Source organism: Bos indicus, chromosome 6 (assembly GCF_029378745.1).
Source record: "Bos indicus isolate NIAB-ARS_2022 breed Sahiwal x Tharparkar chromosome 6, NIAB-ARS_B.indTharparkar_mat_pri_1.0, whole genome shotgun sequence".
Taxonomy (NCBI): domain Eukaryota; kingdom Metazoa; phylum Chordata; class Mammalia; order Artiodactyla; family Bovidae; genus Bos; species Bos indicus.
The window spans coordinates 62,182,891-62,200,438 of record NC_091765.1 but is presented as its reverse complement, the minus strand read 5'-3'; the positions used below and the strand labels follow the sequence as shown (position 1 = coordinate 62,200,438).

Genomic DNA, 17,548 nt, shown 5'->3' with positions numbered 1-17,548 from the left:
TTCTGGGCTCCAAAATCACTGCAGATGGTGATTGCAGCCATGAAATTAAAAGATGCTTACTCCTTGGAAGAAAAGTTATGACCAACCTAGATAGCATATTCAAAAGCAGAGACATTACTTTGCCAACAAAGGTCTGTCAAGTCAAGGCTATGGTTTTTCCAGTGGTCATGTATGGATGTGAGAGTTGGACTATGAAGAAAGCTGAGTGCCGAAGAATTGATGCTTTTGAACTGTAGTGTTGAATGAAGCCTCTTGAGAGTCCCTTGGACTGCAAGATCCAACCAGTCCATCCTAAAGGAGATCAGTCCTGAGTGCTCACTGGAAGGACTGATGTTGAATCTGAAACTCTAATACTTTGGCCAACTGATGCGAAGAGCTGACTCATTTGAAAAGACCCTGATGCTGCGAAAGATTGAAGGCAGGAGAAGGGGACAACAGAGGATGAGATGGTTGCATGGCATCACCGACTCAATGGACATGAGTTTCGGTAAACTCTCGGAGTTGGTGATGCACAGGGAGGCCTGGCATGCTGCAGTCCATGGGGTCGCAAATTGTTGGACATGACTGAGTGACTGAAATGAACTGAACTTTGGCTTCATAAAATATGTATAGAAGAGTCTCCCTCTTTTATATTTTGGAAGAGTTTGAGAAGAATTGGTATCAGTGCTTTTTCGAATATTTGGTAAAATTCACCAGCCTTGCTGTTTGGTACTGAACTTTTGATTGTTTGGAGGTTTTTGATTATTGATTCAATCTTTCTTGCTAATAATCAGTTTGTTCAGATTTCTATTTTATTATGATTCAGTCTTGGTAAGTGGTATTTATGTTATGAATTTATCCACTTTTTCTAGGTTGTCCAATATGTTTGTATATAAATGTTTACATTTTATTTCTTTCAAACAAAAAGTCAGCTTAATACCCAAGTTACTACATTATCAAATTAATCTGTCTAGTTTCTACTGTGCTCAATTCAATATTATGTTCAATTAGTATTTAATAAATTCTTTGCTAAGCTCCAGAATTTAAAAGCTACTTCATCAAGCCTGTTTTTTAAAATGAAGCAAACTCTATTTCTTTTTCCTTATAAATATTTAAAAACACAATTTGGAAAAAAACATAGGTACACTGCTGCCTAAATAAAAATTAACTTTACCTGCCTCCCCTTCAGCTTGATGGGGCTTTCCAGGTGGCTCAGCGGTAAAGAGTTCACCTACCAATGCAGGAGATGCATGTTCAATTCTGGGTTGGGACAATCCCCTGGAGGAAGAAATGGCTACCCAGTCCAGTATTCTTGCCTTGAAAATCCCACGGACAGAGAAGTCTGGAGAGCTACAGTCCCAGGGGGTTGCAAAGAGTTGGGCACGACTAGCAACTGAGCACCAACACATGATTAATTCCAACACCTCTGCTTATTTGCATGGTCCTCCATAATTTTGGTTTCCATTTGCTGTTGCTCGGTAGCTCAGTCGTGTCTGACTCTTTGCAACACCAAGGAGTGCAGCACACCAGGCTTCCCTGTCCATCACCAATTCCCAGAGCCTGCTCAAACTCATCTCCATTGAGTCAGTGATGCCACCCAACCATCTCATTCTCTGTCACCCCCTTCTCCTCCGGCACTCAACCTTTCCCAGCATTAGGATCTTTTCCGATGAGTTGGCTCTTCGCATCAGGTGGCCAAAGTATTGGAGTTTCAGCCTCAACATCAGTCCCTCCAATTAATATTCACGGTTGATTTCCTTTAGAGTTGACTGGTTTGATCTCCTTGCTGTCCAAGGGACCCTCAAGAGTCTTCTTCAACACCACAGTTCAAAAGCATCAACTCTTCGGCACTCATCTTTCTTTATAGTCCAACACTCACATCCATACGTGACTACTGGAAAAACCATAGCTTTGACTAGATGGACCTTTGTTGGCAAAGTAATGTCTCTGCTTTTTAATATGCTGTCTAGGTTGGTCATAGCTTTTCTTCCAAGGAGCAAGTGTCTTTTAATTTCATTGCTGCAGTCATATCTGCACTGATTTTGGAGCCCAGGAAAAGAAAATGTGTCACTGTTTCCATTATTTCCCCATCTATTTGCCAAGAAGTGATGGGACTGGATGCCATGATCTTTGTTTTTTGAATGTTGAGTTTTAAGCCAGCTTTTTCTCTCTCCTCTTTCATCTTCATCAAAAGGCTCCTTAGTTCCTCTTCACCTTCTGCCATAAAAAGGGTGGTGTCATCTGCATTTCTGAAGTTATTGATATTTCTCCCTCAGATTCAATTTTATTTCTCAGTATTTCTCAACCTACAGGTTTCCCTTTTCCTCTTTCACTGTTATTTTAGATCAGATCAGGAGTGAGTCAGGAGACTCCTGGAGAGAGAGAACAAATTTGTGGTTGCCAAGCGGGAGGAGGTTGGGGATGGATGGAGTGAGAGGCTAGGATTAGCTGATATAAGCTATTATGTATAGAACAGGTAAACCACGAGGTCCTACCTGTACTATATAGTACAGGGAACTACAATCAATATCCTGTGATAAGCCATAATGAAAAAATATTTTTAAAAGATATATACATATATCTATGTTTATATATATATATATATATAATATATAACAGAATCACTTTTCTGTACAACAGAAATTAACACAACACACACAAAGCGCAACTGAGGAGAAGCCAAAAGATGCCAGATCTAGTCACAGGTTCAAAGCAACAAGCATTGCAAACTTTGAGGGGCTATGTAGGCAACAGATCATCGCTGCTTCAATTAGATGATATAAAGCTGCTAAAAGCCTAGGAGGCAAGCTGGAGTTAGAATAGAATGGCTTAGGAGCAGGAAGAAAGAGGTTCCATTTAACAGGCAAAGGTCAACTTTCAAGAGGTCAGACAAAATGAAAAATAGATAAGAGAACACAGGCAGAGAAGAGGGGCTGACATTTCAGGACTGGAAGAAGCAAGCAGATTTCCCCAAGCGGTCCAAGCCTCTGCGCTCAGCCTTGGCACAGGCTCACTGTGCTCTTGCCTCTGATGTGTTCAGCTGCCACAAGCCCTGAATCTACAGCTGGTTTACCTTCTTTATGCGTTTTCTTTACAGTGTTTCCCCCCCTGGCTTCTCCCTTTGGGAGGAATACCAAAATATAATCCTAGGTTAACTATTGATTCTTTCTCCATTTGGTAGATTTCCTCACAGTTCAGAGTTGGCAAGAATCTACATTGATAAACGATTCCTCTTTCCAGCAAATGTTGTTTCTGAGAATTTTTAGGGTCAGAGGGAAAACAACAACATTGTGATTTTCCAATATATCTGCTAAACACTGCAGTGAGTCACGAACCTGAGCAGAGGATATATCATCCAAGAAGCCCAAGTACAATTGGCAAATATAATATTTCATATTTGAAAGCTATGGCTTATTTCAATTAATCAGGAAACCATCTTATTTAAGGCTGGCATTCTTTCCAAATTAAAAGTGATGGAACTAAAAATTATATTACATAATCATAATTATTTATCTCATTTATAGCTATATTCAAATTTTAGTAAACATTCCTATCTTTCAATACTTTTACTTCATTATTATCACCTTTCCTCCCTTGAAATAACACCTAATATGACATGGCAAGAAAAAGAAATTGAGATTTTCCTAGGAGTTTTTTCATTTCTGATATTGACTTTCTGGTAAATATCAAAGAAATAAATTAAAATAAAATTTCTTGTCTTCATTGGCTATCCTTTTCACATAAGAAATATGACACCATTTTCAAGATAAAAACCATAACATCCAGTAGAAACAAAAATTTTATGTATATTTTCAGATATATAACAAAGGTACATAGATGGGGAAACAGTGGCAGACTTTATTTCTGGGGGCTCCAAAATCACTGCAGATGGTGACTGCAGCCATGAAATTAAAAGACACTTATTCCTTGGAAGAAAACTTATGACCAACCTAGACAGCATATTAAAAAGCAGGGACATTACTTTGTCAACAAAGGTCCGTCTAGTCAAGGCTATGGTTTTTCCAGTGGTCATGTATGGATGTGAGAGTTGGAGTATAAAGAAAGCTGAGTGCCGAAGAATTGATGCTTTTGAACTGTGGTGTTGAAGAAGACTCTTGAGAGTCCCTTGGACTGCATGGAGATCCAACCAGTCCATCCTAAAGGAATTCAGTCCTGGGTGTTCATTGGAAGGACTGATGTTGAATCTGAAACTCCAGTACTTTGGCCACCTGATGCAAAGAGTTGACTCATTTGAAAAGACCCTGATGCTGGGAAAGACTGAAGGCAGGAGGAGAAGGGGATGACAGAGGATGAGATGGTTGGATGGCATCACCGACTCAATGGACATGGGTTTGGGTGGACTCCGGGAGTTGGTGATGGATAGGGAGGGCTGGCGTGCTGCGGTCTATGGGGTCGCAAAGAGTTGGACACGACTGAGTGACTGAGCTGAACTGAACATAATTATTTGATCATAAGTTTTCTTGGATCTAGAACCTATTGGTTTAGCTGACCATTCAATCTTAAATACCCAGCTCAGTATCTAGAACATGGTGGGCACTCAATTAACTGCACTGAATGCATGAAGAGAAAGCATGCATATATCTCTAGTTATACATAACAACCATACCAAGGGGCAGTAGGAAATTTCTGGAAGTAATGGATATGTTTATTAACTTGAATGTGGTGATGGCTTCATAGGTGTCCATATGTATGCTCAAACTTGTCAAATTCTACACTTTAAACACATTAAGCTCATTGTGGGTCAATTACACTTCAATAAAGCTGCTTTTTAAAAATGTCAGAATTTACAAAAATGCCACTCTAAATGTATTATCAACGAAGTATATTTGACAATATTTTATAAACGCTCAGCATTATTGGAAATTTGTTAACTTTTGGAAAAGAAACACTACTCCTAAATTAAACATTAATTTTCACTTCCTGGCTCTTGAAAGATAGAAATTTTTAAAGTAGAAATCAGGCCATTTAATCAACCTCTTATCAGTTTGAAATAAGCTTGAATTCAAGATCTCAATACAAGGCCTGTTTTGTCTTGAATGCTCATTTACTTTTTGAGAAAAAATTCAGTAAGTAAACGTTTTTTTTCCAAAAAATTACATGTGAATCAAACACTAATTTAAGTGTACCAGAGAATATTCAAAAATTTTTTCTATTGAGTCTTTTTATATAAAACAAATTTATATTTTAAATTTTATTTCATTTAAACAGGAGTAATGTACATCTTAGTGTTATATGGGTTTTGTTATTCAGTCCAGCAAGAACAAGCTACTCCAATCAGTCTACTGTTTTAAAATTTTGATCACTTGCTTTTAACAAAGGTCAATATAGTATTCAGAAATGTTTTCTGGTGTCAAGTACGTCAGAGCAAATATGTTCTAAATCATTTCATGACAAAGTAATATATTCCAGTATATATGCTTGTGAAGGGTATAATTTATTACCTATTCAAATAAAATACTACCTATTCTTTGACTTATTTCCAGTCTCCAATGTTAGGGAACCAGATCATTCACAGTACACACATTTTCCAGCACATTCATTCATTCCACAAATATTTGTTGATCCTGAGCCACATGACAGACAGGCAATGTTCTTACAGTTAGACAAACTGTGATAAATAAGAGAATAGAGCAACGCCTATTTATCATAAGCAGGGAAACCAACAAACAAGAAAACTTCAGAGATAAGTGCTAGGAGGAAAACAGACTAAGGCAATGTGGTGGTGGCTGGCACTGGGGAACATGTTCAATACCAGCTATGGTGGGGCTAGAGGGAGGGGGGCAGGAACTGAATAATCTGAGCCCAAATGACCAAATAAGAGGTAGAAGGAGATGAGCCTGAGAGGCAGGCAAGGCCTGAGTTTCATTCCAAGTGCTATTGGAAGCCACTGAAGTCTGAAGACATGACATAAATTCATTTGCGTTTCAAAGGAATTAAAATTTTTAATTCATTTGTTTTAAAATAATAACTATGAATGGGTGACAAGTAAAAGCAAGGAAATCAGTAGGAGACTACTATAGGGGCGTGATGATGGTGGCCTGTATAAGAGCAGCATAGATGGAGATGAAACATGGCTTGAAGTAAGACATATTTTTAAAACTGTGCTTAAAGAACATATTAGTGCATTGGAGTGCTATTGATGCATGTAAGGGATGGTGACAGAAAAACAGCAATCAAGATGGGAAGCTTTGAGGAAAAGGGCTTACAAGTCCAATAACATAAATTCCAATTAACATAATATCTTAACCATGCCATAATAATATCATAATAATATCTTAACCATAATAATATCTTCACCATCCAGTGAATCAATATATCAACTATGTACCAAAGGTAACAAGATATTTTCTTACAATAATCAGGTGGTTTCTGACTAGACAGAATTTTGTGATATATCTTAACCTCCATTTTAAAGTAAAAGAAATAATTCAGTTCAGTTGCTCAGTCATGTCTGACTTTTTGCAGCCCCATGGACTGTAGCACACCAGGCCTCCCTGTCCACACCATCTCCCAGAGTTTACTCAAACTCATGTCCATTGAGTCAGTGATGCCAACAACCATCTCATCCTCTGTCATCCCCTTCTTTTCCCACCTTCAATCTTTTCCAGCATCAGGGTCTTTTCCAACGAGTCAGTTCTTTGCATCAAGTGGCCAAAGTATTGGAGTTTCAGCTTCAACATCAGGTCTTCCAATGAATATTCAGGACTGATTTCTTTTAGGATGGACTGGTCGGATCTCCCTGCTGTCCAAGGGACTCTCAAGAGTCTTCTCCAAGAATGAAGAGACGGAGCCAAAGTAAAAACAACACCCAGCTGTGGATGTGACTGGTGATAGAAGCAAGGTCCAATGCTGTAAAAAGCAATATTGCATAGAACCTGGAATATTAGGTCCATGAATCAAGGCAAATTGGAAGTGGTTGAACAGGAGATGGCAAGAGTGATCGTTGACATTTTAGGAATCAGCAAACTAAAATGGACTGGAATAGGTGACTTTAACTCAGATGACCATTATATCTACTACTGTGGGCAAGAATCCCTTAGAAGAAATGGAGTAGCCATCATAGTCAACAAAAGACTCCAAAATGCAGTACTTGGATGCAATCTCAAAAAACAACAGAATGATCTCTGTTCGTTTCCAAGGCAAACCATTCAATATCATGGTAATCCAAGTCTATGCCCCAACCAGTAACTCTGAATAAGCTGAAGTTGAACGGTTCTGGGAAGACCTACAAGACCTTCTAGAACTAATACCCCAAAAAAGAAATAATTATCTAAATGTTAAGTCTAATTTACCCAATTATTTTGTATTTTTCCAAAAGGATTTAGAGTATAACAGCCAGCCCTGTCCAGCATCTGTATTCCATGGTAGATAGTATTCAACTTTGCATTCCTCCTTCTCAATCTGAAGCAGGGTTCACAGGAACATCTCCAACTACCTTCAAGCCATGAGTTCCCAAAGCACTTTTAGGTATATTATGAAGTATAATTTAGTGAGCATGCCTCTGTTGCCTAGTTAGTTATGAGTTCCTCCCAAGTAGGGCAAATCCTTAATTCTCGGTGTTCCTAAGAACATCTTTTTGGCGGGAAAACTATGACAAACCAAGACAGTGTGTTGAAAAGCAGAGACATCACTCTGCTGACAAAGATCCATATAATCAAGGCTATGGCTTTCCAGTGGCGATTTTCCGTTGTGAGAGGCAGACCGCAAAGAAGGTAGAGCATCAAAGAACTCATGCCTTCGAAATGTGGTGCTGGAAAAGACTCCTGAGAGTCCCTTTGACAGCAAGGAGATCAAACCAGTCAATCTTAAAGGAAATCAACCCTGAATACAAGGACTGATGCTGAAGCTGAAGATCCAGTTTCATTCCAATTCCAAAGAAAGGCAATGCCAAAGAATGCTCAAACTACTGCACAATTGCATTCATCTCACACACTAGCCAAGTAATGCTCAAAATTCTCCAAACTAGGCTTGGACAGTACATGAATGGAGAACTTCCAGATGTTCAAACTGGATTTAGAAAAGGCAAAGGAACCAGAGATCAAACTGCCAACATTCACTGGATTAAAGAAAAAGCAAGAGAGTTTCAGAAAAACATCTACTTCTGCTTTATTGAGTATGCCAAAGTGTTTGACTGTGTGGATCACAACAAAGTGGAAAATTCTTAAAGAGATGGGAATACACCACCTGACCTGCCTCCTGAACAATCTGCATGCAGGTCAAGAAGCAACAGTTAGAACCAGACATGGAACAACAGACTGGTTCCAAATTGGGAAAGGAGTATGTCAAGGCTGTATACTGTCACTTTGCTTATTTAACTTTTATGCAGAGTATATCATATGAAATGCCAGACTGGAGGAAGCACAATCTGGAATCAAGATTGCTGGGAGAAATATCAATAACCTCAGACATGCAGATGAAACCACCTTTATGGCAAAAAGTGAAGAGGCACTAAGAAGCCTCTTGATGAAGGTGAAAGAGGAGAGTGAAAAAGCTGGCTTAAAACTCAACATTCGAAAACTAAGATCATGGCATCTGGTCCCATCACTTCTTGGTAAATAGATGGGGAAACAATGGAAACAGTGACAGATTTTCTTTTCTTGGGTTCTAAAATCACTGCAGATGGTGACTGCAGCCATGAAATTAAAAGACGCTTGCTCCTCGGAAGAAAAGTTATGACCAACCTAAATAGCATACTAAAAAGCAGAGACATTATTTTACCACAAAGGTCTGTCTAGTCAAAGCTATGGCTTTTCCAGTAGTCATGTATGGATGTGAGAGCTGGATCATAAAGAAAGCTGAGTGCTGAAGAATTGATGCTTTTGAACTGTGGTGTTGGAGAAGACTCTTGAGAGTCCCTTGGACAGCAAGGAGATCAACCAGTCAATTCTAAAGAAAATCAATCCTGAATATTCACTGGAAGGACTGATGCTGAAGCTGAAACTCCAATATTTTGCCCACCTGATGTGAAGAACTGACTCATTTGAAAAGACCCTGATGTTGTGAAAGATTGAAGGCAGGAGAAGGGAATGACAGAGGATAAGATGGTTGGATGGCATCACTAACTCAGAGGACATGAGTTTGAGTAAGCTCTGGGAGTTGGTGATGGACAGGGAAGCCTGGTGTGCTTCAGTCCATGGGATCACAAGGCGTTGGACATGACTGAGTAAAGGAACTGAACTGAGCAAAGAGCTGATTCATTGGAAAAGACCCCACTGCTGGGAAAGATTGAAGGCAGAAGGAGAAAGACATTAGAGGACAAGATGGCTGGATGGCATCACCAATGCAATGGACATGAACTTAGGCAAACTCCAGGAGATGGTGAGGGACAGGGAGGCCTGTCATGCTGCAGTCCATGGGGTCACAAAGAGTTGGACATGACTGAGCGGCTGAATGCACATACACAAATATGCCGTTAGTACAATATTGAACTTCAATCAGGGTGTGAACCAATAAAAACATGTGTAATGTCTAGTAATCAGAAATGAATTGTACAGAAATGAGTTAGGTAGGGTAATCTTGCTATTATGGGTAAAGTGATAGCATAACTTGGGAAAAGACACATGGTAAGCTATTGACCAGGTCATGCAATGTTCCTCTCTGTATGAAAGACTTATTTCCCGTATCGACTTTGCTTATGGGTTGTTAAGAGGAAGCACACATACACACAGACATATATAAAACAGACTGTTCTACAGAAAACAGAGGTAATCTCTGGAACTTATTTACAAATAAGAACTGAACTTCATTTGGTGGTGCATAGGAATTACAAAGGTTATTGCTCATAAATCAAATACTATTATGTTGCTGTGCACAATTTTTGACTAAAATTGGTTCTGGCTTTATATAAAATTACACCTAAATCAGTAATCACAAAAGCACTGCCTCTTCTCAGGTTTCTGTTCACTAACTTCTAGAACTGATTTTTCTTTCTTTCTTTCTTTTTTTAAACTATTCCCTTGTTGTACTTACCTTTTCAATTTTTTTTCAGATTTGTGTTCACTGAGACAGGGGAAGTCGCCTTTATACAACATCTTGGACCTGGAAAGAGTAAGAAGGGCCAGTGTTAACTGTCCTAAAAAGGCTGTGTGCTCATTTCTTACTTTTAGAAGACCATACTTGCAGATCAACACCATCACTGAAAAAGACACCTTTGAGTCCTGCTCTACCCTGCAATGTTTCATGAACACTGGAATTATATTTTCTTTGTTCTAACCCCAGTCTCTGAATCAGAGACAACTAGAGTGAGTTCTTCACAAATATGCGTTGACTGCCTGATTCAGAATTAATGAAAGGTAGGGCTCTGATTAGCAAATGCTACCTGCAGGAGGCAGAAAAAATACCACAAATAGAGATATGATGCTATGAGCAGAGTTTTATTTTCTTTTTTCTTAAGGCTTGGGAATAATCACTTCTATCTCTGTTTAGACCTTTCCAGATCTCTCCCTTCAGGACCTGAAAGTAATTTACAGTAGAATACTCCATGTAAAGCCCTCTTGCACCCAGTGCTGGAAGAAGAGGGCAAGGAGCTTCTAACAATTTATTCCTTTCTTGCCATTTTAGCCGCTCACCAGAATCTATACAAAACCTTACATCTAAAAGATGAAATCAGCAATAAATATCACACTTCTTTTGATAACTTGTTAATACAGATCTCTGTATATAAAATAAAAGGTAATGAGGTTACGATTATTTCTAGGATTTGTTCAGTTGCTAATTCGTGTCTGACGATTTGCAACCCCATAGACTGCAGCATGCCAGGCTTCCCTGTCCTTCACTATCTCCTGGGGCTTACTCAAACTCATGTCCACTGAGTTGATGATTTCTAGAATATGGAGCAAAATAAAATTTAATGTACTCATGGATTGTATATTTGGATGTCTCTTCCCTTTTTTGGGTAAAACGACTGCTCCCAACTTCCTGAAGGTTTGACTAAAAAAAAAAAAACTCAAACCAAAAAAGTCCTGTTTTGAAGCACCTGGCCCAATAGTTGGATTTTATGCCAAGTCCAGAGCTTTGTCAGGCTGCAGAACGCGCATTAGCGAGAGGCACCGGGCCACTGGCAGGCCGGCCTGGAGCACCGTAGGGAGGAGGAGCCATCAGCGCCCTGGGACCCCGGCCTCAGAGCCTGTTGCTTGTGAACCAGACGACAGAGCAGGTGCGACTCGGGCCGCGAGGGCTGCTGGCGGTGAGGGAGGCTAAAATTCCACCCAGGCGGCGAGCACGCAGACCCCTTCCAACGCTCAGGTTGGAGGTTAGCCATGGGCGCCCAATTCCTTTCTCGCCTTTAGCCTCTCTCCTGCCTACTCAGACCCAAACCCACTCTCCGGACCACGGGCGACCCCACTGGTATTAAAACCAGAGGGTGGCAAAGAATATTTGCAAGGATGAAGGAGCCAGAGCAGCCTTTCTCTTTGGCCAAGGCTTGGAAAAATCTGAAAGCTACTAAGGAAGGACAGGAAGAGCCGAAGTCACGGGGTGGAAAGAGGGCGCCCGGGGTGGAGTAAACCCTCAGCTCCCCGGTCCGGCCCCGCAGGTGGTACAGTCCAAAGCGGGGCGGGGCGACAAAAGGCTCCGCCAGGTCTCACCCCACCCTTCTCCCGCCTTCTCCGCCGCGCTGCCGCGGGAGCGAGTGAGCGCGCGCCCCGACGACCCCCCCTCCGGCGCCAGCGCCGGGGCCCGAGCTCCGCCCCTCGCCGAGCCGCCCCCTGCGCGGCTGCTGGCAGATCTCGCTGGGCTCTGCGGACACTGACACCTTCGTGGTCTCTTCCTCCTTCCGCAGGTGTGCGACGGCCTTTCCCGGCAGAGGCGCTGCCCTGGGTGGCCGGCAGGGCCCGCGCGGCTGCTGATCGCTCGGCGCAGGAAAGGCAGATTCCTCGCCCGCGCGGCGCCGTGACAGGTGCAGGGTCTGGTTTAAGGACCCACCTGCGGCGGCTGCTGCGATGCCCACCATGCGGAGGACCGTGTCGGAGATCCGGTCCCGAGCCGAGGGTAAGTGGCCGCCGCAGCGCCGGGCTGGGTGCGGAGCGCGCGCGGAGGCGACTCGGAGCCAGCCGAGAGTGGGGCGGTGTGAGTGTGTGTCTGTGTATGTCGGGGAAGAGATGCCCGTCCCACCCCTTCCCCCAGGAATGTCTGGCTGTTGTGCCTGGTCCCTGGCGAACCCTTCTCCCTGCACTGTCTTCGGCGCCCTCTCAGACCCCTTCGCGGCTGCAGAGCCCCGAAATTGTTGTCCTCGGTGGGATCCCCACGGCTCTTTATACGCCGCAGCGTGACTGTTCGGTCTCTGCGCTCTCGCCCTGCCCACCTCCCTCCCCAGTATCGCACAAACCTCTAGGTCTCCACTCTGCTTCTCCATTCTAGGGCTGCAGATCCCCAACCCGCCGCCCACCTTTGTGCAGCCCCCACATCACGACACCCCGAGAACTGAAATTGCCTTTCCCAGGATGCAAGATCGTTTGATCCGCAGCCCCTCGCCACTCGGAGCGGGAGGAGCCTTGATTGGGGTTGGGCACTCAGCGGGTGCTGTGCATTAGTCTCTGCAGTTCTGCCTCTTGCAGCGGTGTCTCACCCAGCTCCATTCCCAGGTTTTGTTTTTGTTTTTCCGTTTACCTGATACCTGCACTTTGGCCAGCTGAGTTGACTTTTTAGCAAGGTGGAAGTTATTTTCTTTGCTCCACCCAGGGCCAGCTGTTGAATGACTACACTTGTCAGCAATGAGCAACAGATGCCCGAGGGTAAAGGCAAATACACTTTTGGAGGGCTGAGACTCTTCATCCTCTGAGGAGCCCTCAGCATCCTGCCCAGCATGTGGCCGTCAGTTGGTAAATTTTTGTTTGTTGTTGTTGTTCATGATGAAGCCAAGACTGTACAGATCTTGAGCTTTGTTTTCTTTTGTTTTTCTCTCCCATAAACCCATACTTGAATCCTGCAAAGGGTGGCTCAGGTTCTCATAACTTGTTTTGAGAACTTGGCTGTGGTCACTGGTGTCCATCCTTCACCCCCACCCTTTCCACCCTTTAATGTTTGGCAACTGGTAAAATGATTATAGGAAAAAAGCTATAGAAGTTAGGAGAATTGGATTGCAGGGGGTTGAGACGGGCCATTTTATTATTTTTCCTCCTCTGAGCCTTTATTTTAAAAATGGGGCCTCTGGGCTCTAAAGGGCTTCCAAGGTGGCTCTGGCAGTAAAGAATCTGCCTGCAATGCAGGAGACCTGGGTTTAGTCCTTAGGTCAGGAAGATCCCATGGAAAAGGAAATGGCTACCCACTGCAGTGTTTTTGCCCAGAGAACTTCATGGACAGAGGAGCCTGGAGGACTAAAGTACATGGGGTCGCAAAAACTGGGGCCCTCATAGCTCTGATTTTCTGCTTACAGCACTTTGGAAATGCTCAGTGGGACGTCCCTGGGGAGAAGGCCACACAGGAGTCAGAAAACCTGTGTCCTGCTTAGGAATTTCATACATACTTCTTGTCATTTGTAATATAATGAAAATTATACAGGGCACCTTTTAGATGCACAGTGTCTTTAAATGTACACAGTGAAAAATGTGTGCATTCTTTTTTTACATTTCTGAGTGAAATGAATTTTCTCTTTTATTTTTTCTTCCAGTTTTATTGAGCTATAATTGAAATATGGCATTATGACATATGACATAGTGATTTGACTTCCATCATGAAAAATTACCATATTAAGTTTAGTCAACATTCATCAACTCATATAGATACAAAATTAAAGAAACAGAAAAAAATTTTTTCCTTATGATGAGAACTGTTGAGACTTACTCTTCTAACATTTCATATATAAACATAATTATATTTATCATGTTGTGCATGACATCCCTAGTATTTATGTATCTTATAACTGGACATTTGTATCTTTTGATTACCTTCACCCTCTCCCTGACACCCCACCTCTGGTAACCACCGATCTCATCTTCTTTCTGAGTTTGTTTGTTTTGAAGTATAATTAACCTATAAGAGTATGTTAGTTTCTGTTACAGAACATAGTGATTCGATATTTCTAAATATTTCAAAATGATCAGCATAATGTCTAGTTACCCTCTGTCCACATACAAAGTTATTGCATAATTATTGACTGTGTTTGCCTCACTGTACATTTCATATACAAGACTCATGTATTTTGCAACTGAAAGTTCATACCTTTTAATCTTCATCACCTATTTCTCTACCCTCCCCACACCAATTCCCACTGGCAACCACCTGTTCGTTCTCTGTATTTATGACACTGTTTCTGTTTTGTTATGTTTGTTCACTTGTTTTATAGATTCTACATATAGGTGAAACCATGCAACACTTGTCTTTCCCTGACTTATTTCACTTAGCATAATACCCTCTAGATCCACCTATGTTGTGGTAAATGGCAAGATTTCATTCTTTTGTTTATGACTGAGTAATATTCATATACACACATACACACACACTGCATCATCTTTATTCATTCATCTATTGATTGCACTTAGGTTGCTTCCATATCTTGGCTATTATAAAAGTTGCTGCAATGAACACAGTGATACATATATCTTTTCTAATTAGTGTTTTTGTTTTCTTTGGATAAATACCTAGGAGTGAAATTGCTGGATCATATGGTAGCTCTATTTTTAATTTTTTGGAGAACCTCTGTACTACATTCAGTAGTGGCTGCATAAATTTACATTTCTACCCAACAAATGCATGACGGTTCCCTTGTCTCCTCACCCTCACCAACGGTTGTTATTTGTTGTCTTTTTGATAATAATGAATGAATTTTCTTAATCATCATTTGAGTGAGCCATGAAGGTATGAAAGTATAGTGGTAATAGTTGGGATTGTGCTTTCAAATAATAGCAATTGCTGGATTCCATATCGTGTGAAATGGGAAAAGAGAAAGGACCGGAAAACTGTGTGAAACTTCTACTGTATGAGAGGATTTTATCTGAGAGGCAACAGTATTGTTTTTGATTGACATGTATATTTTTCAAAGCATTTTTACAAAGATTACCCTATAGGACCTTACAGCACTCCTGAAGGTTGGTGAAGATGGTCCCATCTGATAGTTGATGAAACTGTGTCCCAGGTGATTGAGGTGCTTGGTACACTGTCAGAGGCATAGTGGCAGTTGGTGAATGACCCTTCCCCCATATTGGTTGGTCATTTTATTATGTGCTCAGCATTTGGCTTGGGACTGTGGTGAGGACATCGATAATGACACTGTGGGCTGGCGATGTGGCTCATTGCCTGCTCTACCCACACTTTTCTTTCCTAAAGAATAGTCTCTTTTGACAGCTCCTGCTGCCTGATGGCATTGTCCTGAACTGCAGCCTCCTTGGCTTCAGTGGGTCAGACCAGAGTAGGCTTCTGACAAAGAGCAGACAATCCATAGGTGGCTCAACACTTGTAACCTTGGGTTTTGGCTCTAAAAGCCAAGGCTTTGTGGTGATCATCTCTCCCATGGGAAAAGTTGAGCTTAGAGACTTAGAGTGAAGGTTGAAGCAGAAAGGGGCAGAGGAGAATAGGCTAATGGAGGAGTGAATGGCTGGCTGTCTTAGGTTGTGTGGATGCTGCTGGTATGAGGAAGTAGAAAGTGTGCATGTGAACACAGAAAGATAGGAGAGACTGGCCTGGATGGAAGGAATGAGGCAGAGAGACACAGATGGCTGAGAGAGGGCGGCCCGTCTCTAGCCCACCTCCCCCACTCCCCGCCCGGACTCTTTTTTTCCCAATTCAAGGAGTAGCCTTAGAACAGGCTCTTATTTTTCCTTTAAGCGATTTGACTGGGTTTCTATTCCCTGCAACCAGATTGGCCAGATGCATGGCTGCTCTGTGTGCAGGTTATTTACAACCAAATCAAGGAGAAAGAACATCTATGAAATAAGAAATAGTCTAGGAGGGGATGTTATTAATTGAACAGTGTGCTTGCTATGGGTAACAAAGAGCTGTGAAAGATCAGACATAAGAACCTGAAGCCTGCGAGGAAACACTCCTTGAGAAATAATTTGAAATGAGTCCTCATGCAATGCTTCTCAGACTTTAAGGTGCGTACCAGTCACCTTCGGATGTTGTTAGATGCAGCTTCTAGATGAGGAGGGCTGCAGATGCATTTCTGACAAGCTCGCAGGAGATGCTGGGTGATGACCTGCAAGTCATAGTGTGAGTACCAAGGTTCTAAGATAATGGCATCTAGTTCAGTAGTCAGGAGGGCGCTGAGGTTAGAGAGTAACCAACTGAAAAAGTGCTGAACATGACTATGGCTTACCTGAGAGTTCTTAAACTGGCCAGGAACAGAGGGAAACTGAGAAGAAATAGAGCGTACATTTGGATAAATAAACACTTCTAGATTATAGAGTATTTTAAATGCCAGGATGAGTCATTTGGAGTTTGAATCAAATATTTTAGAAGGATCTTAGAGTTCTTCTAATCCAGTTCTCATTCAAGCATGAGGTCAGAGTAAGATAATTCCAAAAGGGCCAGTTAGGAGCCAAATCACTGTAGGGAAGTGACATCCCCAAAGTATGTTGGATGGTTTGTAGGAAATGTAAATAGACTATTTAGTGTGTGTGTGTGTGTGTGTGTGTGTGTGTGTGTGTGTGTGTGTGTGTGTGTGTATTTTAAGGTCTAAAAATGACAAAGACCAGGATTAGTATTGGAGTGGAGCAGTGAGACAGGAAAGGGAGGAATTAGAGCTATTTCTCAATAAATCATTATCTTGTTTAACAGATAATCTATTGAACTCCTATAAGTTCCATTCTTGAAATTTCAAGCAATTTCAAGTACCATACTTGAAAGTAATCAGTGAGCAAACAGAATTTAGAAAAAGCCCAGCCCTGGAGGTGCTAAGATTCTAGTGAGGCAAGAGAGAAAGCAAACATAAGAAGTTAGCAAGTTATAGACTTTGTTATGTGATAAGTGCTATGGGACAAATAAAGAGAAGGTAGGATGCATAAGGTTGGTGGATGAATTGCAACTTTAAATGGGTTGGTTAGGCTAGCCTTCATTGAAAAGTCTATGTGAAGGAGGTGGATTAAGCCTGCTGGGAATCTGGGGGAAGAAGGTTCCAGGCAAAGGCCCCAAGGCAGGAGAGAGTTAGGAGTGTTAGAGGAATGCGGTGGCGGGCGGGTGGGGGGAGAAGGGGAACATAGTAGGAAATGAGGTGACTAAGGTCATGTCATAGAACATTGTGATATAGTGAATATACCACAAAAAAAACATTAAAATAAAAGGAGATTCTCAAGCGATAATTTCAGACTTTAATGTTTACAAGATCCCAGGTATCTCATCAACACTACTGTTTCTTGAGCTGCCTCATGAAGATCTGTTCAGTAGATCTGCCATGGGACTGCATTCTTCACGACCTGCTGGAATGTTCAACTGTAGGTGAAACACATTTTAAGGATGTCTTCTTTACAGTCTTGAACCTGATGGACTGGGAAAATATATTAAAAGATAAGGAAACTGAGAAAGAGTTTCAGTATAGTAAGAGAAGACATAAATTCAAATTCTGAAGCAATTGAGGGACATCCAAATGGACATGTTTTGAGATACTTTGAAATTGAGA

General features: G+C 41.7%; 1 protein-coding gene and 1 long non-coding RNA gene across 6 annotated transcripts in view; one reads left to right on the top strand and one right to left on the bottom strand.

Annotated features, from left to right (window-relative positions):
• The window catches only part of LOC139183628 (uncharacterized), a 102,451-nt gene extending 91,049 nt beyond the window's left edge, over positions 1-11,402 (bottom strand). The window contains exons 1-2 of the long non-coding RNA XR_011567179.1: positions 10,976-11,402; positions 9,970-10,038 (exon numbers count right to left, since the gene is read on the bottom strand). This is a non-coding gene — a long non-coding RNA (uncharacterized lncRNA). The remainder of the gene's footprint in view (positions 1-9,969; positions 10,039-10,975) is intronic.
• A 221-nt stretch (positions 11,403-11,623) lies between these two features.
• Positions 11,624-17,548, top strand: part of ATP8A1 (ATPase phospholipid transporting 8A1) — a 238,183-nt gene continuing 232,258 nt past the window's right edge. For 3 of the 5 annotated variants that reach the window (XM_070791374.1, XM_070791370.1, XM_070791371.1), the window contains exon 1: positions 11,624-11,988. In XM_070791374.1, coding sequence (XP_070647475.1) covers positions 11,940-11,988 — 49 coding nt within the window. In that variant the 5' untranslated portion in view covers positions 11,624-11,939. The remainder of the gene's footprint in view (positions 11,989-17,548) is intronic. The other 2 variants (XM_070791372.1, XM_070791373.1) reach the window with 1 other exon arrangement.